The sequence below is a fragment of the Centruroides vittatus genome, unplaced genomic scaffold (genome assembly GCF_030686945.1).
Source record: "Centruroides vittatus isolate TY-2023 unplaced genomic scaffold, ASM3068694v2 contig_1035, whole genome shotgun sequence".
Taxonomy (NCBI): Eukaryota; Metazoa; Arthropoda; class Arachnida; order Scorpiones; family Buthidae; genus Centruroides; species Centruroides vittatus.
In genome coordinates this window covers 1639931-1656178 of record NW_027120673.1, presented here as the reverse complement: position 1 = coordinate 1656178, position 16248 = coordinate 1639931, and the positions used below count along the sequence as shown (strand labels likewise).

The following is a 16248-nucleotide window of genomic DNA, read 5'->3' as shown; positions in this document are numbered from 1 at the left end:
AAATGATTAATACATAACTAAACACTTTAATTTTTTAATATTAATTTATTTAACGTTTAAATAAATATTTTACAACAACAAATCTATGTAAACTGTACATATTGAACAATTGAAGTACAGCTTCATAATTTGAGGAAACTTCACACTAAAATTATTCTTCTTACACATTTAAGGCATCATAAATAGAATAATTTTTTCTTATTTTTCTTAATTACATAATTATGTAAGAAGAAATCTTTTTCCTCACATTATCTGCTTTATATCAATCACAAATAAGAAAGAAACTGTATATTAAACAGTATAATTAAATATAATAATATTCACAATGTGATAAAAATTTCAATAATAATTTTATATAATTTACATAACATAACATGGTACAGAATTCAGTGTGTGTCGGAATATTTTACTGATATGTCTTCCTCTATATATACACAGAAATGTAAGGAAACAAACGATAAACTTCTTTATAACAAAACAAGTATTTCGACTTAATAAATTAATACTTTAGCTTTTCTAAGCGAGGAAATAGCCGCTCCGTATTTTGTAACAACTTCTAAATCGCTCCAAGAAGTCAAAAGAGGCTTCTCCAAGCAGGTTCAAACTTGTTACTATTGTATGGAGTTTATTATTATTATTTTTTTTTTCATTTAGTGTACATATTGATTTTTTTAAGGCAAAAACACATTCAATGATTATTATGTACAATATCTGATGATAATGATAATTGGAATCTCTACAATCGGACATTTAGAAGTTTTATGATTTAAATAGGAATTCAATATATTATCATCATCTCATTTTTCATTCTATGAATTATTTTACTTTATTATTATTATTATTTTCTATCTAAACTGAAAATACCATTACACATTGATATCGGAAGAAATAAATATGCATTTGGAATGTTTTAAATTTGTTTTCTTTACAAATGTTTAAGACTCTAGGGCTCCTTCTTCTTCCAACTTGGTTAAGAATTTTGTAACTCTGTATTCGGGTTCGGTCTGAAATATTCAATTAAGAAATTATTATGTTTTATAAAATAAATATCAAATTAAAAAATTTATCATTTTGTAAAAATTCTAAACCTATTTCATATATTTGTAAATACATACAAGTAAATGTATATAAAAACTTATTTTTTAATAGTAATAAGATTCATTTTAATATATATTTAGTCTATTATTTTAAAAATAAAAATGTAGATCAACAAAAAATGAACTTATTTGTGTTTGTTTGAATATTATATAATAAAACTACGAATTAAATTATTTTTTAATTATGTTAAATTTTTAGATAAAGTGAAAAAATAGGTTCTATATGTCAACAAATACTTCCAAATAGTCAAAACTGCAGCTGTAGAACTGAATATTTTAATTGTGAATACATTATGTTCTGAACAACCATTTACAACTTGCTTAAGAAGTTGTCTTTGGGTTACGTGTTGAATTCTAAAGTAGAATAAATATCACATGCTAAATGGGTTAAAAACATTTGTTCAGAATATAATCTTTTCACTGTTAAGGTGTTTAGTTCTGTTTCTAATTTTACCGGTGAATGTTTCACTGTGTGCAGTTTCTATCTGAGGCTGTAGATAAAATTTCATTTTAAGCTGCAGCTGTAATGGTGAATTTGTTTTGTGATTTTGAGGAGTTTACTTAAGTGTTGTCTGTTAATCGTTTCCAGTAATCAATGGACAAATGCAAGAACTAAATTGTTTCTGTACTCAAAATATGTGTTACAAGGTTTTCTGAAAAATATTATCAAATATAAAATTCTAAATACCTTCCTACAGTAAATTATTTTCTATTTGCAATTCTTTTATGAAAGATGACTTGAAGAGTGATCAGATGTAATTGCAATAATTTTGATAATCTTGGAATAACATGGAAAAGACATTAAAAATTATTTTACCACTTCATGGATTGAAGTGGTAAAATATTTCACTAAAAATGAATTTTAACTAAGCAATATTTTGATCTCTCGTATAAATATTTAAATTTCAAAATGAATTATTTATTTCATTTAATATTAAAGATTATTGATAACAAAAATGGTTGCAAAGGCAAAGTTTAAGGAAAGAAGAGGAAGAAGAATATAATAATAATATCAAAGGCATGTCATATGCCATAAATTAACAATAGACATAGTGAAATATCAATGGATAGCATGCCATCAAAATTTCGAAATTTGACAAACACACTAACAAGTTTCCTAAATAGCAAAGTATTTTGTTCATTTGACGATTAATATATTAAAAAATAGCTATAAAGATATTTATAGTATAGGAAAGAAAATCCATTTGTAATTTGATTTAATGTATTTTTTTTCAGATATTCTATTAGCATAAACTGAATATATTTCATCATAGAAAATACAAATATCTACCGAATTTCAATAGTTTTGGTAATATGACTGTCGAAATTCAACAGATATTTGTAATATGATGGGTCGACTCTTTTTACTTCAAACTGGGAATCAAGGGGAAATCAAAAAGTTCAAATTATCAAAAACTAATAATTCAAAAGTAGTTTTTTTTTTTTTGAAAGTTTCTGGGGTTTGATAGTATTCTACATTTTTGAGAAATATCACATTCTTTTCTTTTCTTTGTTATCCTTATAATCACTTCAACTTTTTAGGCTAAAGATAAATCTGTGCGCGCTCTATACTTAAATAGAAATAATTTTTGGTATCTGAAATAATCAGTTATTGATTATCTAATTATAAATACAGTTGAGTCTGCATAAATCGTCATAGGTATAACTCAACACCGTCGGTTAAGTAGTCAGTTTTCTGTGGTCCTGGCCAACTTACCTAGGCATTAATGTTAAAAAATTCTGATTTACTCAACACCGTTTAACTCATCACCACTGGATAAACTGACATACTTTTGCTGTCCCACATTTGTTTAGACGTCTGATAAGTCGACTCCCCTCGTGAAAAAATGAGTTCACACCACACTGTGCGGTGTGAACTCATTTTTTTCAGGAGGGAAGTCGATTTAGTTATTAATATATACATATTACCGTATTTTACGGACTATAAGACACTACGGACTCTAAGATGCACCTGATATTTGGAGGCAATTTTTCAAAGAAAAAAGTGCGTCTTATAGTCTGTAAAATATGGTAATAAAAATGCCTTAACATTTTATGTATTTTTATATATAAAATAATAACAGATAAACAAAAAGAAAATATATAATCTATATCAACGTCACAGCAGAATCAGATTTTGCATTTTCTCATGTCGTGTTATTTGTAGCACCTGTTTCATATTTCTGTTAGAAATGAGTGTCCAAAAGCTAACAACGCTTAGGCTGAAGGAAAATACAAACTTGTTTCTGAATTTGAATGTAAGGAAACTTTGCAAGCCAAATTTGCAAAACAAAAAAACCTTTCAAGAACAACATTGGTAGGAATCCTGAAAAAAGAGGAAATTAAGGAACTTTTTCTCGGATTTTTGTCACAGCTGTCTCAAAACCAGATAAAGTTGCCATACAAAGATGTCAAAGATGCTCTCGTACGTTGGCTAAAGCAAATTCATTCATCGAATCTTCCCATTTCGGGACCAATACTGAAACAAAAGACAATGGAAATTGCTGGAGTACTTGGAGTAGAAACCAACTTTAGTGCCACTGATGGATGGTCAGAGAGGTACAGTACATTGCACTACTGTATTTTCTTAATTGTAGTATTGTGGTTTTTAGAACTTTGCTTCAGTCGTCATATCGGATAACGCGACACATTTTCACTTCTCCTCGGGCTGTCGACTTATGTGGACTCGACTATATAGCTAAATAATTCTGCTATTTAACTCTTTACACATGAAATTGGCTTTATCCATTTAAAATGAAATCAGCCTATGAGATAGTTGTTTGACTGGTTTTGTTATACACATTCCCCTTCTAGCCTGAGGGGTAGAAACAATTTAGTATGTAGCTATATAGTAGGAGAATGTTTTCAGAGCTTGAATGGTTAAATGCAAATTTCACTAAAAATGGCAAAAAACAACAATTTTGTTCACATATATTTCAGAGAAACTCAAATAAATGCATTCTATAAATCAGTTCAATCTACATGTTACTTTCGTTTTTGGGGTTTCATCCTAATTATGAGATACTAGCTTCAAATTATCCAAATTGATACTAATCAAAACTCAATTTTGACATCTAACAAATCCAGCTAATGATAATGTTTTCGATCATATCTGAAGACCTTAGAAGTTCTATTCAGTATTCAGTTTCTTTTGTATATTATGATCTGATAATGGTCATTGAATATGAGCAAAAACATTAGAATTAAAAATTCTTGTTGAATATATAAGGTGTCAGAGTTAAGTTTCGAATATTTATCCAGTTCTTTCTTTATATTTTATATTAATCAATTTGAATTAATCATATATTTTTTTAAACACTAATTGAATTAAAATTTAAAGGAAACTGTAGGTTTGAATTTTCAATAATTGAAATTAAGCAGTTTTGACTTTATTTACTTTTTCGTGTTTAAGAAAGTATTTATATTGTTATCATATTATATTTAATGATATGTTACTATCATAGGAATTGATTAAACAAATTTTAACCAAAAATTTTTATGCTTAAAATACTTATTTCAAAATATATATCTAATCTTCTTAAATATTTATGACGACCTACATATAAAAGTAAATTGTAATGTGTGATAGTAAATTATAAAAATAAGTTGCATTAAATCTTTTTTACAATTTACTATTATACAGAATGATTTTCTGAAATTTACTTGTAAACATTTATAAATCAAATTCTAAAAATTCTAGAATAAAAAGTGAATCCAATAAATTATTTGCATAATTCAATTAGAATAATAATTTCATATAATACTATAATGTTAATTTCTTTGTCACAGAAAGATAGTGTCAAAATAATGTGTTTTACATTTTTTCTTGTTAAATTTTCTCAGATACAGAATTATTACAAAATATTTTTTAAAAGTAATTATTATTATTTGAACATTGCATTACAAGCATATCAAAATAAACAGGAATAAGATTCAACATGCCTGTGACAAATGACTAAGGACAGTGCAAAATTTCCAATTTTTGAGCAGAGTAATGACTTTTTGAAGTAAAAATGCATCATAAGATCATTATATGATTCATCAGTGAGACACAACTAGGGCTCACATGTATGTTTCTTGAACTCAGAAAAGTGGCTGTAGAACAACAACTGGATTTGCCTCAAATGAGAGAGACTTTCCTGGTGTAAAGTGAAAGTGCTTCTTTTTTGCATTTCATGTCAATTTTCACTAGCTATGTGAATATATATATATATCCCATTTCTTTATTCTATTATGACTTAGTAGTTAAAAAGAGACTAAAATTCGCTATACGATACTCAAATTCAAGATACTGTCAATAGGATCAATTGGTATGGAATGGTGCTAAATGTACTTATCATTATATAAAAGATTTTCAAAACCCTCTTGACGCTTATGATAATATAAATTTTGTTTCACAAAGGAAGAGGGTCAGTAATTCCAATGTATTTTGAACTTCAAATTAACAATACAGTTTCAACAAAATTGAAAATAAATAAAAGTTATTTGGTTCAAAAAAGCCTATCCTGTGTAACAAATAACCAAAAAAAAAAATCTGATATTATTCTGCCAAATCTATTCAAAATTTACTAGTTACATGCCACACTGTGGGTAAAATTATTTGCATGAAAAGTTCCTTAAATATAATAATACACATTTATATTATTCATATTAAGCTTGTATTAAATCTAGTTTATTTTTAAATTAAAATTGTCATTAAAATATACAGATTACAGCAAAATGGGTATTGCTTTTCAAATAGCTGTGTCAGGTGACCACAACTAATGAGTCACTCATCCACTACATACTAGTAATAAACATTTAATTTAAATTTCTTTCAACTGTATATAGCAGGGGTGGCCAACAAGTCGATCGCCAAGTCAATTTTGATCGATTGCTAGCGATATCTTGACTTAATGTATTATATTTGTAACTGACGCAACTGTATGCATGCAGTTATGACTCGACTCATACACAGTGAGTGCACTTCATACTGAAACACAGTGTATAAACATAGTATGTATTTCACACTTCCCCTCCCCACTTAGACTATGCCGATGACAACAAGTCGATTGCGACACATTTTTACGATAAAAAGTAGATCTTACGCGCACAAAAGTTGGCCACCCCTGGTATATAGTATTAAAGTTATCTTAAAAAATTAAAGATATATATATATATATATATAATATATATAAAAATAGAGAAAATTCGGCACCATTTTGAGGTCAAAATTAAATAGTTAAAAAAAGATAATATATATAATTATTTTCCTAACCAGAGACGTTTTCAGCTGTTATTATGGCCATTTTCAGCTTACACATACTTTATATTAAACAATATGGAAAAGAAAAAATTTCAAGTAAAGAATAATGACAGAACTGTTGATATTAGAACAAATAGAATTTGAAATATTAATTATTATACAACACAAGTCATTTATAATTGAATTAAATAAACAAACAATTACAAGTATTAAAATAATATAAAGTGTTAACTAAGCATATAAAAGATTCAGAGAACAAAACTATTTTATTTCATTTGTAAAATAAAGATAAATTTCTTTTTATGATTCAACAAAAAAAATACCATAATCATTTGAATAATATATTTTAAAATACTGTCAAAAAAAATCCATTTCAAAAATATATATACATATTTGTATTTTGAAATGAATTTTAACAACATTATTATTTTAACAATTTTAAAGCATAGCATTTTATTTAAATAGTAATTTACTTTAACATTTAACTGTTATCTACCAAAGTTGATAGAGAAGACAACATAAATGTAGACTCTCCCACATTCAGACTAATCAAAGGCAATCAAAAATTTTCAAAAGTATTGTACACTATTCCAAATTTTCTGCATATTTTTGGAACTCTGCCTGGCTATCTGATGAGTTTATAAAGAATCTCCTACATTTACTCCTGCTGATGTGATAATGATGAGGCATGGGTGTGATATAGCAGCTCGTCAGTGAATTGAACAAAGAACAAACAAAAAAACTAACTTTATAAAGTTAAGGAAATTTAAAAACCTCACACCAAAAGTTGTATAATGTCTTAATAACGAGCACCGAGTTCAGCGTTAATACAATATTTCTTATATTGCAAGTACTTTCGAGGAGTATAAATTTGTCATCCTCAGGCGAAAAAGAACAATACAAAGAAAAGAACGTGCAGTGTTCCAACTCTGCACATTCTTTTTCGCCTGAGGATGACAAATTTATACTCCTCGAAAGTACTTGCAATATAAGAAATATTGTATTAACGCTGAACTCAGTGCTCATTATTAAGACATCAAACAACTTTAACACAATACTTTTAAAATTAATTGTAACTGTCAAAAATAAGCATCAAAGTCAAAATAAATATTTTTTATACATACAGTAAGTATGCAAGTTACAGTCTTATTTAGAAAATATCATACTCTCCTATCTAGATTTTTCTCATATCAGCCATGGATCACTTTCACCCACATTAATTTGGATATGAGAGTCTACTGTAATCAGGAAAGATCCTATTATAGTGTGTTCTAGTTTGTATGATATTTATATACAGTAGAGCGTCGTTTATCCGAATCAATTGGGGACTGGGATTGTTTGGATAACTTATTTTTCGGATAACCGATTATATACGAAAAAATATATTAACATATCTGATGTTAAAATTTTTCTCCGTTGTGTGTCGCTTCGTGTTGAATTTTTGTCGATTTTAAGCCTAACGAAAATTTTTAATAATAATAATTATGGCTATTATATCGTTAAAAATTATTTCTTTATTTTGTACAAACAAAATAAATATATTGAAAAATATAAAAACAAAAAAATTATTCTCAATGTCAGATATGGTAGCTGTATATACGTAATGTGAATGTATGTTTCTTTAATCCAAATAAATAAATCCGGTAGACTTCCTCACAGCTATCAGGTTAGGTACTCCTTTATTCAATTCAATTCAATAAGAATTGAAAAAAAAATTATACTTTAGAAGTTAATTAATCTAGTATCAAAAACATTTGATTCACACAGTCTGAATGGAAAGCTTTCAGTTAACCGACGTTTCAGATAAATAACGCTCTACTGTAGTATAATATTAATGAAATACTGTATTTATATAGTATTTCATTTCTTGAATCATTCTTTACCTTTTCTTTTTTTCATTTTTATTATTTTCCCTTTGTGGAGGCCTTGGGCACAGCCCTATGTATACTAGCCAATTCTATCTATTAAACTGCAATAAACACTAGGCTGCAGTATCTACAAGTGGATGATTACATACATAGTGATTATATTCTATTTAAATTGAAATTACAGGAACAATAATAAATCCCTTCTCTGTATGAAGAAAAACCAAAAAGATGAAGTTAATAGTCTATTCTCATTTCTACTTTCCTCTTGAATAGTCAGTTGCACACAATTTTTTTATAATTTTGGTTATTTGTTTTTGATCTTCCTTGTAATTAGAGATAAGATGATCAACTGACATTTGAATGTGATTGAAAATTATTGATAAATTATCGTTTAGTGTTTCATTGTTTTCTTGATTTAAAAAAAACCTTTTTTTAAAAAATCAAAGAAAATTTTTTGATAACTTAATTTAGCCAGAATTTGATTTGTAAGTATATAACAAGTGAATACATACTACAATTGGTGAGAAAAAAAAAAACTATATTAAAAATGAAAATCAAATCTGAATGTATAATTGGAAGTAGTGAAAACATAATAAATCATTAAAATAGATTTAGTGAATCTACTAATGATTCATAATTCAACAAAATGTTTGCAAAGAAAGAGCACTGAATACTAAAAGAACAATGATTTCTCAGATAATACAAATATTCAACTCAAGCAGCCTTACTCTCTCCAAGAAAGATGACTTTTAGAAAATGATTTAATAAATTTTCAGAAAAAAGAAAAGTTTTTAAAATTTTGTAATCATCTTTTCCTCTAATACAGAAGATATTATTTTTCTTTCCTTTTTCAATTAAAATTTATGTCTGTTTCATGTTTTTCCAAATGAAGTCTTTTAAACTATCAAGGTTAGTTAGAATTCACAAAATCATTTTAAATTATTGTATTTATTAATTTTACTATACTGAACTGGTTTAATCTATTTGTTAGCCATTGTAAACTGACTGTGTAATATTCATATCTTACATTATATTTTTAAAATTAAAACAACTAAATTACATACCTGTCGTGCCATATCAATGAACGCCAGCAATTTTTTTATTCCAACCCAAACTCTATTTTACATAAAAATTGTCATTAAGAATTACAATAAACCATCTATATATCATATGCAAAACAACTATTCATTACATACCTGCATCCATCAATTTTTCTGGCAATTCTTCCTAGTTCATCTCTATTAAAGCAATCAGTTTCTTCAAGTACAGCCATCAAATGCTCTGGATAGGATAAATTAGGGACATGGAGTACAGACATAAATGCAGGCAACATTTCCATTTCTTCTAAAACTTGTTTACGACTAGTTGTACATAAAACCAGTAATTTTCTTCCCTAAAATTTTGTTGATAATTAACAAAGTTTTAATCAAAAATATTGGTTAATGTTACCTTAGGTTCCGAGATGGCGGCGGTAGGAATTTTTTCCTATCTTGGCGACTGCGGTGGGGAAAAATTTTTTCCCCAGAGTCGTGACATCGACGCCGTTGAGAATTTTTCCCCGTTCGGTTTCAACCCTGAGATTGACATTGCCGAGTATCCTGTAACCTCGAAACGGCGACGGTCGTGTGTAAATTTGCGACGGTAGAGGGAGCCTTTTCGTGACAGTCGTGCGAGAGTAATATCGGCGGGAAATTCGTAGTTGTGTTACGAACGAATATGCAAATGCTCGATCTGTGACGTGATTTCTGTTCATTTCAATGCAATTTTATGCAAATCGACTAGTTTCCAGTTGGAATCGTTTACTGCAGTGTTGTGACGAATTGCGTATTGGAATATTTGCTGTTTATTTTTCTGGTTACAATATTTCTTTTTTTTTCCTCACCACCTCCCCGCGTTTAGTTTATTGCCAATTATTCGATAATGAGTAGTTTTGCCGATTTGAGTTTCAACGACGAATTTCGGTCGAGTTGCACCACACGTGATTTCTACAAGTTAATGGAAGACGACTTCTTGGAGCTAGGTTTGCCTCCCCGTATCAATAACGCATTGAGATTTCCGAAATTTGCTGTAAAATTAGGCATACAGCCGACCGAGTCCGTTTGCATTCCGTGCGATTCTAAATGCAAATTATATCATCAGAGTAATAGAGAAAGCTGTTTCTTGCGAAGTAGTAAGTGCAGAATGAAGACTTCTGCCTTTGAAGGAACATTTAAAAGTAATTTTGGCCACATTTCTTGGGGTTGCATTCTGTCGTTTATATGGCCAAGTAGTAATAAATCAAACAGAGGGAAATGCCAATCGACCAATAAAAGAGCAGCCGAATCGAAAAAACAAGGAAGAAAAGAGCCGTACCAAGAGAAAAGGAAAGTATCCAAGCTGGCAAAACCGAAGAAAGAATGGATCGGAAAGGAAAAAAAAAGTAGGAAGAAGTAGGCAACCACAATCGAAAAGTGAGTAAAAATAGTTTTTTTTTTTTTTTTTTTTGTTATTTCGGTTAACATCCGCGGAGTCTGCAGAGAAATTCAAGATGGCGGCCGGAAACGCGGCCATCTTGAATCAAGGAAAAAATTTTTTCCCCGTCGCAGTCTCCAACATAGGGAAAAATTTCCCCCGTCGCCATCTCGGAACCTAGGGTAACATTAACCAAAATATTTTAATGATCTTATTTAATATAAAATTTAATTAAAATAAACATTTATAACAAACACAGTAAGACCTCACCAAACACCACCAATATGTTCCAAGACCCCTTGTGTAAGCTGAAATTCACATAAACTAGCAAACCCCATTAAGTATTAAGTATTTCTATACTAACACACCTATCATACATTTTTTAAATATATAAATAAGACAAATAAACACTATATTAAAAATAAATAGCATGATACTGTAAATCATAAAAATAACTAAAAAATTTTTGGAAGCAGACTTTTCTTTTATCACTAAATCTAAAATTTTAATTTCCTCTAAAAATAGCTACTTTACAACTTTTCTTTGGCTTGTCAAAGCTACCAGCTTCATTATCTTTGGAATTTGAAGTTATGTTTACAAATTAATTAATATATATGAAATTAAGAGAACCTCTGATATTGCAAACATGACATGTTGCAAGTGAAAATTCCAGACAAAGACTGATGTCACAGTGTTTAGTCCAAAACAAAGAAACAAGTCATAGTAACACTTTTTCAGAACAAGAATGAGCAAGATGTTGAGATTACATGCACATTAAAAATGACATGGATTTAGAGCACATTAAGAATTTCTATTTTACATATTTTCCTTTTTTTTTTTTTTTTTGAATTGCCAATAGTGTAAACCTGAAACTGTGTGTGATGAGTCCATGTAGATTGGGGTCCTACTGTATTACTAAAAGAAGGATCTTATGTGGGTGATATGTAAGCCTATTAAAATAAACTTTATATTCAATTAACACAATACATTTATACATCATCATCTACATATATATCTATGAATGTTATCTACAGATATTTTCAACATTGATTTATTTTGTGATTATGTATCTTTCTATTATCTGCAAAATAACTATTATACTTTATTGCCTTCTTTCTGGAATAGAAAACAAAATAATATTTGCATATTTGAATGCTTTTACAGATATATTAATGATATTCATAGTAAAATTACAGTAGACCCTCATTAGCATCAGCCTATGGTTTGCCTGTAAAAGTTGATGTTAACTGACAGTTGATCTGAACAAATATACAAATTTAACCTCAGAATTAAAGAATAGGAAAAAGAATTTAACTTCATTATACTTAAAAATAATTGATTCAATATTTAAAATTTTTGCTCTACAAAAGAAATATGTAATTGATATCTTTAAGGGTACCATGTAAATTAAATCATTAATTTATGAAATAAATATTTTAAATTGAACTAAAAAAATAAATCCAGTCCACAATGGCCATGCCTTATTATTATGCCTTATTATTTATCATAATCATATCATTGCAATTTATAAATCAATGTTAGGTATTAACTATTTAAATTTTTAATTGAAATTATTAGCTTGCTTATGCAATTTACAAAATCATTTAAACTCTAATATTTAACAAAAAATACCTGAGGTGGTTCTTTTTTCAATAGAACCAGTAAAGCTTGTAATACTAAATTTGAGTAACGAGGACCAATTGGACCATAATCTAAATTAAAAAAATATATATATATATTTTAAAAATGATTAAAAAAAATGAATTTGAAAAATTAGAAACTTACCTAACAGTCTCTCAATATTGTCAACCAGAATGCAACTTAGTTGTGACTTATAAGCATCATCAAATACCTAATAATGATTTAGAAATAAATGCATCTTTTAACTATACTTCAATTAAATATTTAAAAATGTTTAACAAAATGAATTTAACTACCTTTTTTATGCACTGACATTTTGCAGTTTCAGTAAAGCCAACCATATCATCTGGTGTACAAAGTTTAATGAACGGAAAATCAGATTTAAGAGCCAGTTTTGCTGCAAGAGCTGTTTTTCCACAATTTGGTGGACCTAAAATTATTTTATTGGTATTAGTACAGTAGAAGCTGTTAAGCCATCAGAATGAGTGGTGACAGATTAGCCATTTTCAAAATTTGATAAGTTATATGTGACTTAAACATTGCAGATATTGTTAAACATTCTTTACCAGTGCATGTTGCTGTATGTTTCTGATTTGTTTATATATGTACATACTTTAATTCAGCTGCAGATGATGGCATGACTATACTGTGTTAAACTGAAAAACTGACAAAAACATTAATGAACACGTTATTTCACAAATCACAATGATTCATATGCATATATTTGTTTTCTAGACAAGTACTGTATATATGGTCAGTGTTGTAAGTGGTTTTAGTCACTTTTGTAAACATCTGTGCTGACTGAAATTTTGTTCCTCAGCTTTTTGCAGCTTTTGAGGATCTGCTGAGATTCCTCTACACCTCATTTGTGAATGGTAAATGTGCAGATCTTTGCTCAGGCACACTTGTTCATCTGGTTTCTCATTTTTTAAGTCCTGTGATATCTCTCAGCTTTCCTTCAGAAGTCTACTGTCTTTTTTTAAAGAAATTAGATTTCTGAAGAAATCTCTTGAGGGAGTACATCTTTTAGATCAAAATGTGTTTGGCCTGCTGGCTTCTGTCTGTATAATAAACAATAATATACTATATATGTGCGATTCAAACAAAGATATACATGCTCCAAATGAGAAACCTGACATACACAGGATTTGAAAAAATTTGGTAGTCTGATGGTCAAATATTACCAGAAACTCTTAATTGGTTACCAAAAAATTAAAAGTGGTAGCCAACAAAGTACAGGTATTGGTCCAAATTTATTATCCTGGTTACCTGTATCCATGGGTATTCATTGAAAGAATTGTATGTTGTATGAAAAAATAAACTGAAAATTAAAAAAATTTATTTAAAAAATTATTAGTAAATACCTATTATAATTTATCTTATTACTTTTTAAACCAATGATTTTGAAAGGATTAGATAAAATTATAAAATAAAGTTTTTTTTTTTTTAAATTGATGGTTATTTAATTAAAATCACTCTTAAAAATTTAAATAAGGTACTTTAGTATGGCATTTCTCAAACTTCTTGCTCACACAACCCAATATATTTGTAACGGTTCTACAACGCAAATGTTCATAATATAAAATTTGTAAAAACCTGGTAAACTGAAGTTACTGTATATTATATAATGATAATTTCTACATGTGAAATATAACATTGGGTATATTTCTATTAAGAGTGGTTAGAGCCAATTTTGATTTGTAACAAGGAACTTTCTTTAATTTCAGATTTTATTATTGAAATTTAACTGTTGAAAAATGTAATACTGATAATTGTAAATAAAATTTTAACATGACCCAATATTGGGTCATGACCCATACTTTGAGAAATTCTGTTTAGTATATCTTTAGTATATAAAAACATTTTTCTGATTATAAGCCTTGTAATTATAATTTAATGCATATATATAGTTAATTCACAACATTTATTAGAATAAATAAATGTTTGAAATCTGATAATGCTGTGCAACTATGCAATGTATTAATGAATAGTTGATGGATATGAGCATTGGTTCCCAAGATAGTATCATCTATATTAAACTGTGTCCTACTAATTTATTATTTTCTCAGTTCTGTTATATATGTTACCAGCAAAACCCGATTTTACGCCAAACTAGTTTTGCCTAGGCGTGTCAGGCAAAACTAGTTTAGAATTATTATTCAAGTATATTAATGGTTAAAATAAAATTAAAAGGCAATCAATTAGATCAGGGGTGTCCAACTGGCGGCCCACGAGTACATTTTACTATGAATAAATTTATGTTACTAAATTATTATTATTAATATTAAAATTATTTTACTATGTGAAAATTACGGCCACAATGTTCTCATTAATATATTACGAATATTTTACAGTTTTCTTTTAGTATAAATAAAATATTTTTTTAATTAACATAAACTGACTTTTCATTTATCAACCTTCTTGGCCCCCGAAATGTTTGGTGAAGAAAATATGGCCTGCGGGCTATGATAAGTTGGACAGCGCTGAATTAGATGAACAATATATATTCAAACATAATCTACTTAATTATAAAAAACGGGGTTAATGTTACCCTAGATATCGAAGGTGGCAGCTCTTCTCCAATTCCAGCAATCAGAAGACAGGAAACAGTGAGGACACGCGTTCTAACCTAACCTAACCTATTCTAATTCCCATAATTATTACCAACCAAATTATTAACCGAATTTTTCCTACCCAAAAGGTCATGTTGGATTCTGTGAGACCACTTTTCGACTTTTTTCCGAGTAAACTCGGCACGCAATAAAAATGTTATTTATTGCATTTTTGAAAGCTCAAAGAAATATTTTCAAAAGTTAATTACTTTTAAAAGTGCATAGCTTAATAAAAAAATACAAACTGATAAGTACTGATTAGCTTATTTTTATTTTATAGTTTTGTACAAGTGTTTGTCACTTCCAACCAATACCGTTTTTTATAATTAAGTAGACTATGTTTGAATAAATATTGTTCATTTAATCGATTGACTTTTAATTTTATTTTAACCATTAATAAACTTGAATAATAATTCTAAACTAGTTTGGCCTGACACGCTTACGCCAAACTAGTTTGGCATAAAATCAGGTTTTGCCAGTAACATATATAATAGAGGAAAAGTATAGCAATCAGTCAAAAAATGACCCCTAAGATTTTTAATTTTTGTACTCAGACCTTGAAATATTGAGAAATGCAAAAATCTTTGGAGTTTTTTTCTGTATGTATGTATAGATTGATGTTAGTGTGAATGTGCATGTGCATGCATGGATACAATTTTGTTCATGCTTAACTCCTGTGCTTTTTGTCAAAAATTTCTGAAATTTTGCAGGAAAGTTTGTGTATCAGGGAATTAATGCTATTAAATTTTGGTGGTTAAAGGTGACAGAGTGCAAAGATAGAGAGGGTTACGTGTCATATCTTGGGCAGGGTCAAACTTAATGATAATGATAATTTGTTATTAGCATTTAAATTTTTTTTTTTATAAAACTCATCCCTATCCTCAAAATTAAATTTTCTGCTATTTTATAATAACTAAAAATATAAAAAGTTTATTTTAATAAAACATCACAACAGATGACACCACATGAGAGTTTAAATGTTGCTGGGAAAGTTAAGTGGGTACTAACGGGATGTTTTTTCCATTGTTCATTATGTTTTTTGCTAGATGCACAGTGAGACAGCAAAATAATGAGGGAGGAAACTGGAATAAGGACAAGACGAGGAAATTTATACATTAAATGATATGATATTAAGCAATATTGAGAAAACAAGCATAAAACATTTTGTGCTTGATAATGCAATAGACATATGGTTCAATTCATCTCTTCATAAGAGATATGTACTGTACAAGGACAAACATTCATAGTTACTCTCAATTAACAGGCTGTTATTGTTAACAGTAAACATTAATTAATAAGTTCAAAAGATGTGTAACACATCACTGCATTTTACT

At 28.3% G+C, this 16248-nt stretch overlaps 1 protein-coding gene across 1 annotated transcript in view; it reads right to left on the bottom strand.

The window, feature by feature from the left end:
- Window positions 1–25: 25 nt before the first annotated feature.
- The window catches only part of LOC136969315 (vesicle-fusing ATPase 1-like), a 69359-nt gene continuing 53136 nt past the window's right edge, over window positions 26–16248 (bottom strand). The window contains exons 16-21 of the mRNA XM_067263445.1: window positions 12599–12732; window positions 12447–12513; window positions 12294–12373; window positions 9407–9603; window positions 9275–9326; window positions 26–1004 (exon numbers count right to left, since the gene is read on the bottom strand). Coding sequence (XP_067119546.1) covers window positions 936–1004; window positions 9275–9326; window positions 9407–9603; window positions 12294–12373; window positions 12447–12513; window positions 12599–12732 — 599 coding nt within the window. The 3' untranslated portion in view covers window positions 26–935. The remainder of the gene's footprint in view (window positions 1005–9274; window positions 9327–9406; window positions 9604–12293; window positions 12374–12446; window positions 12514–12598; window positions 12733–16248) is intronic.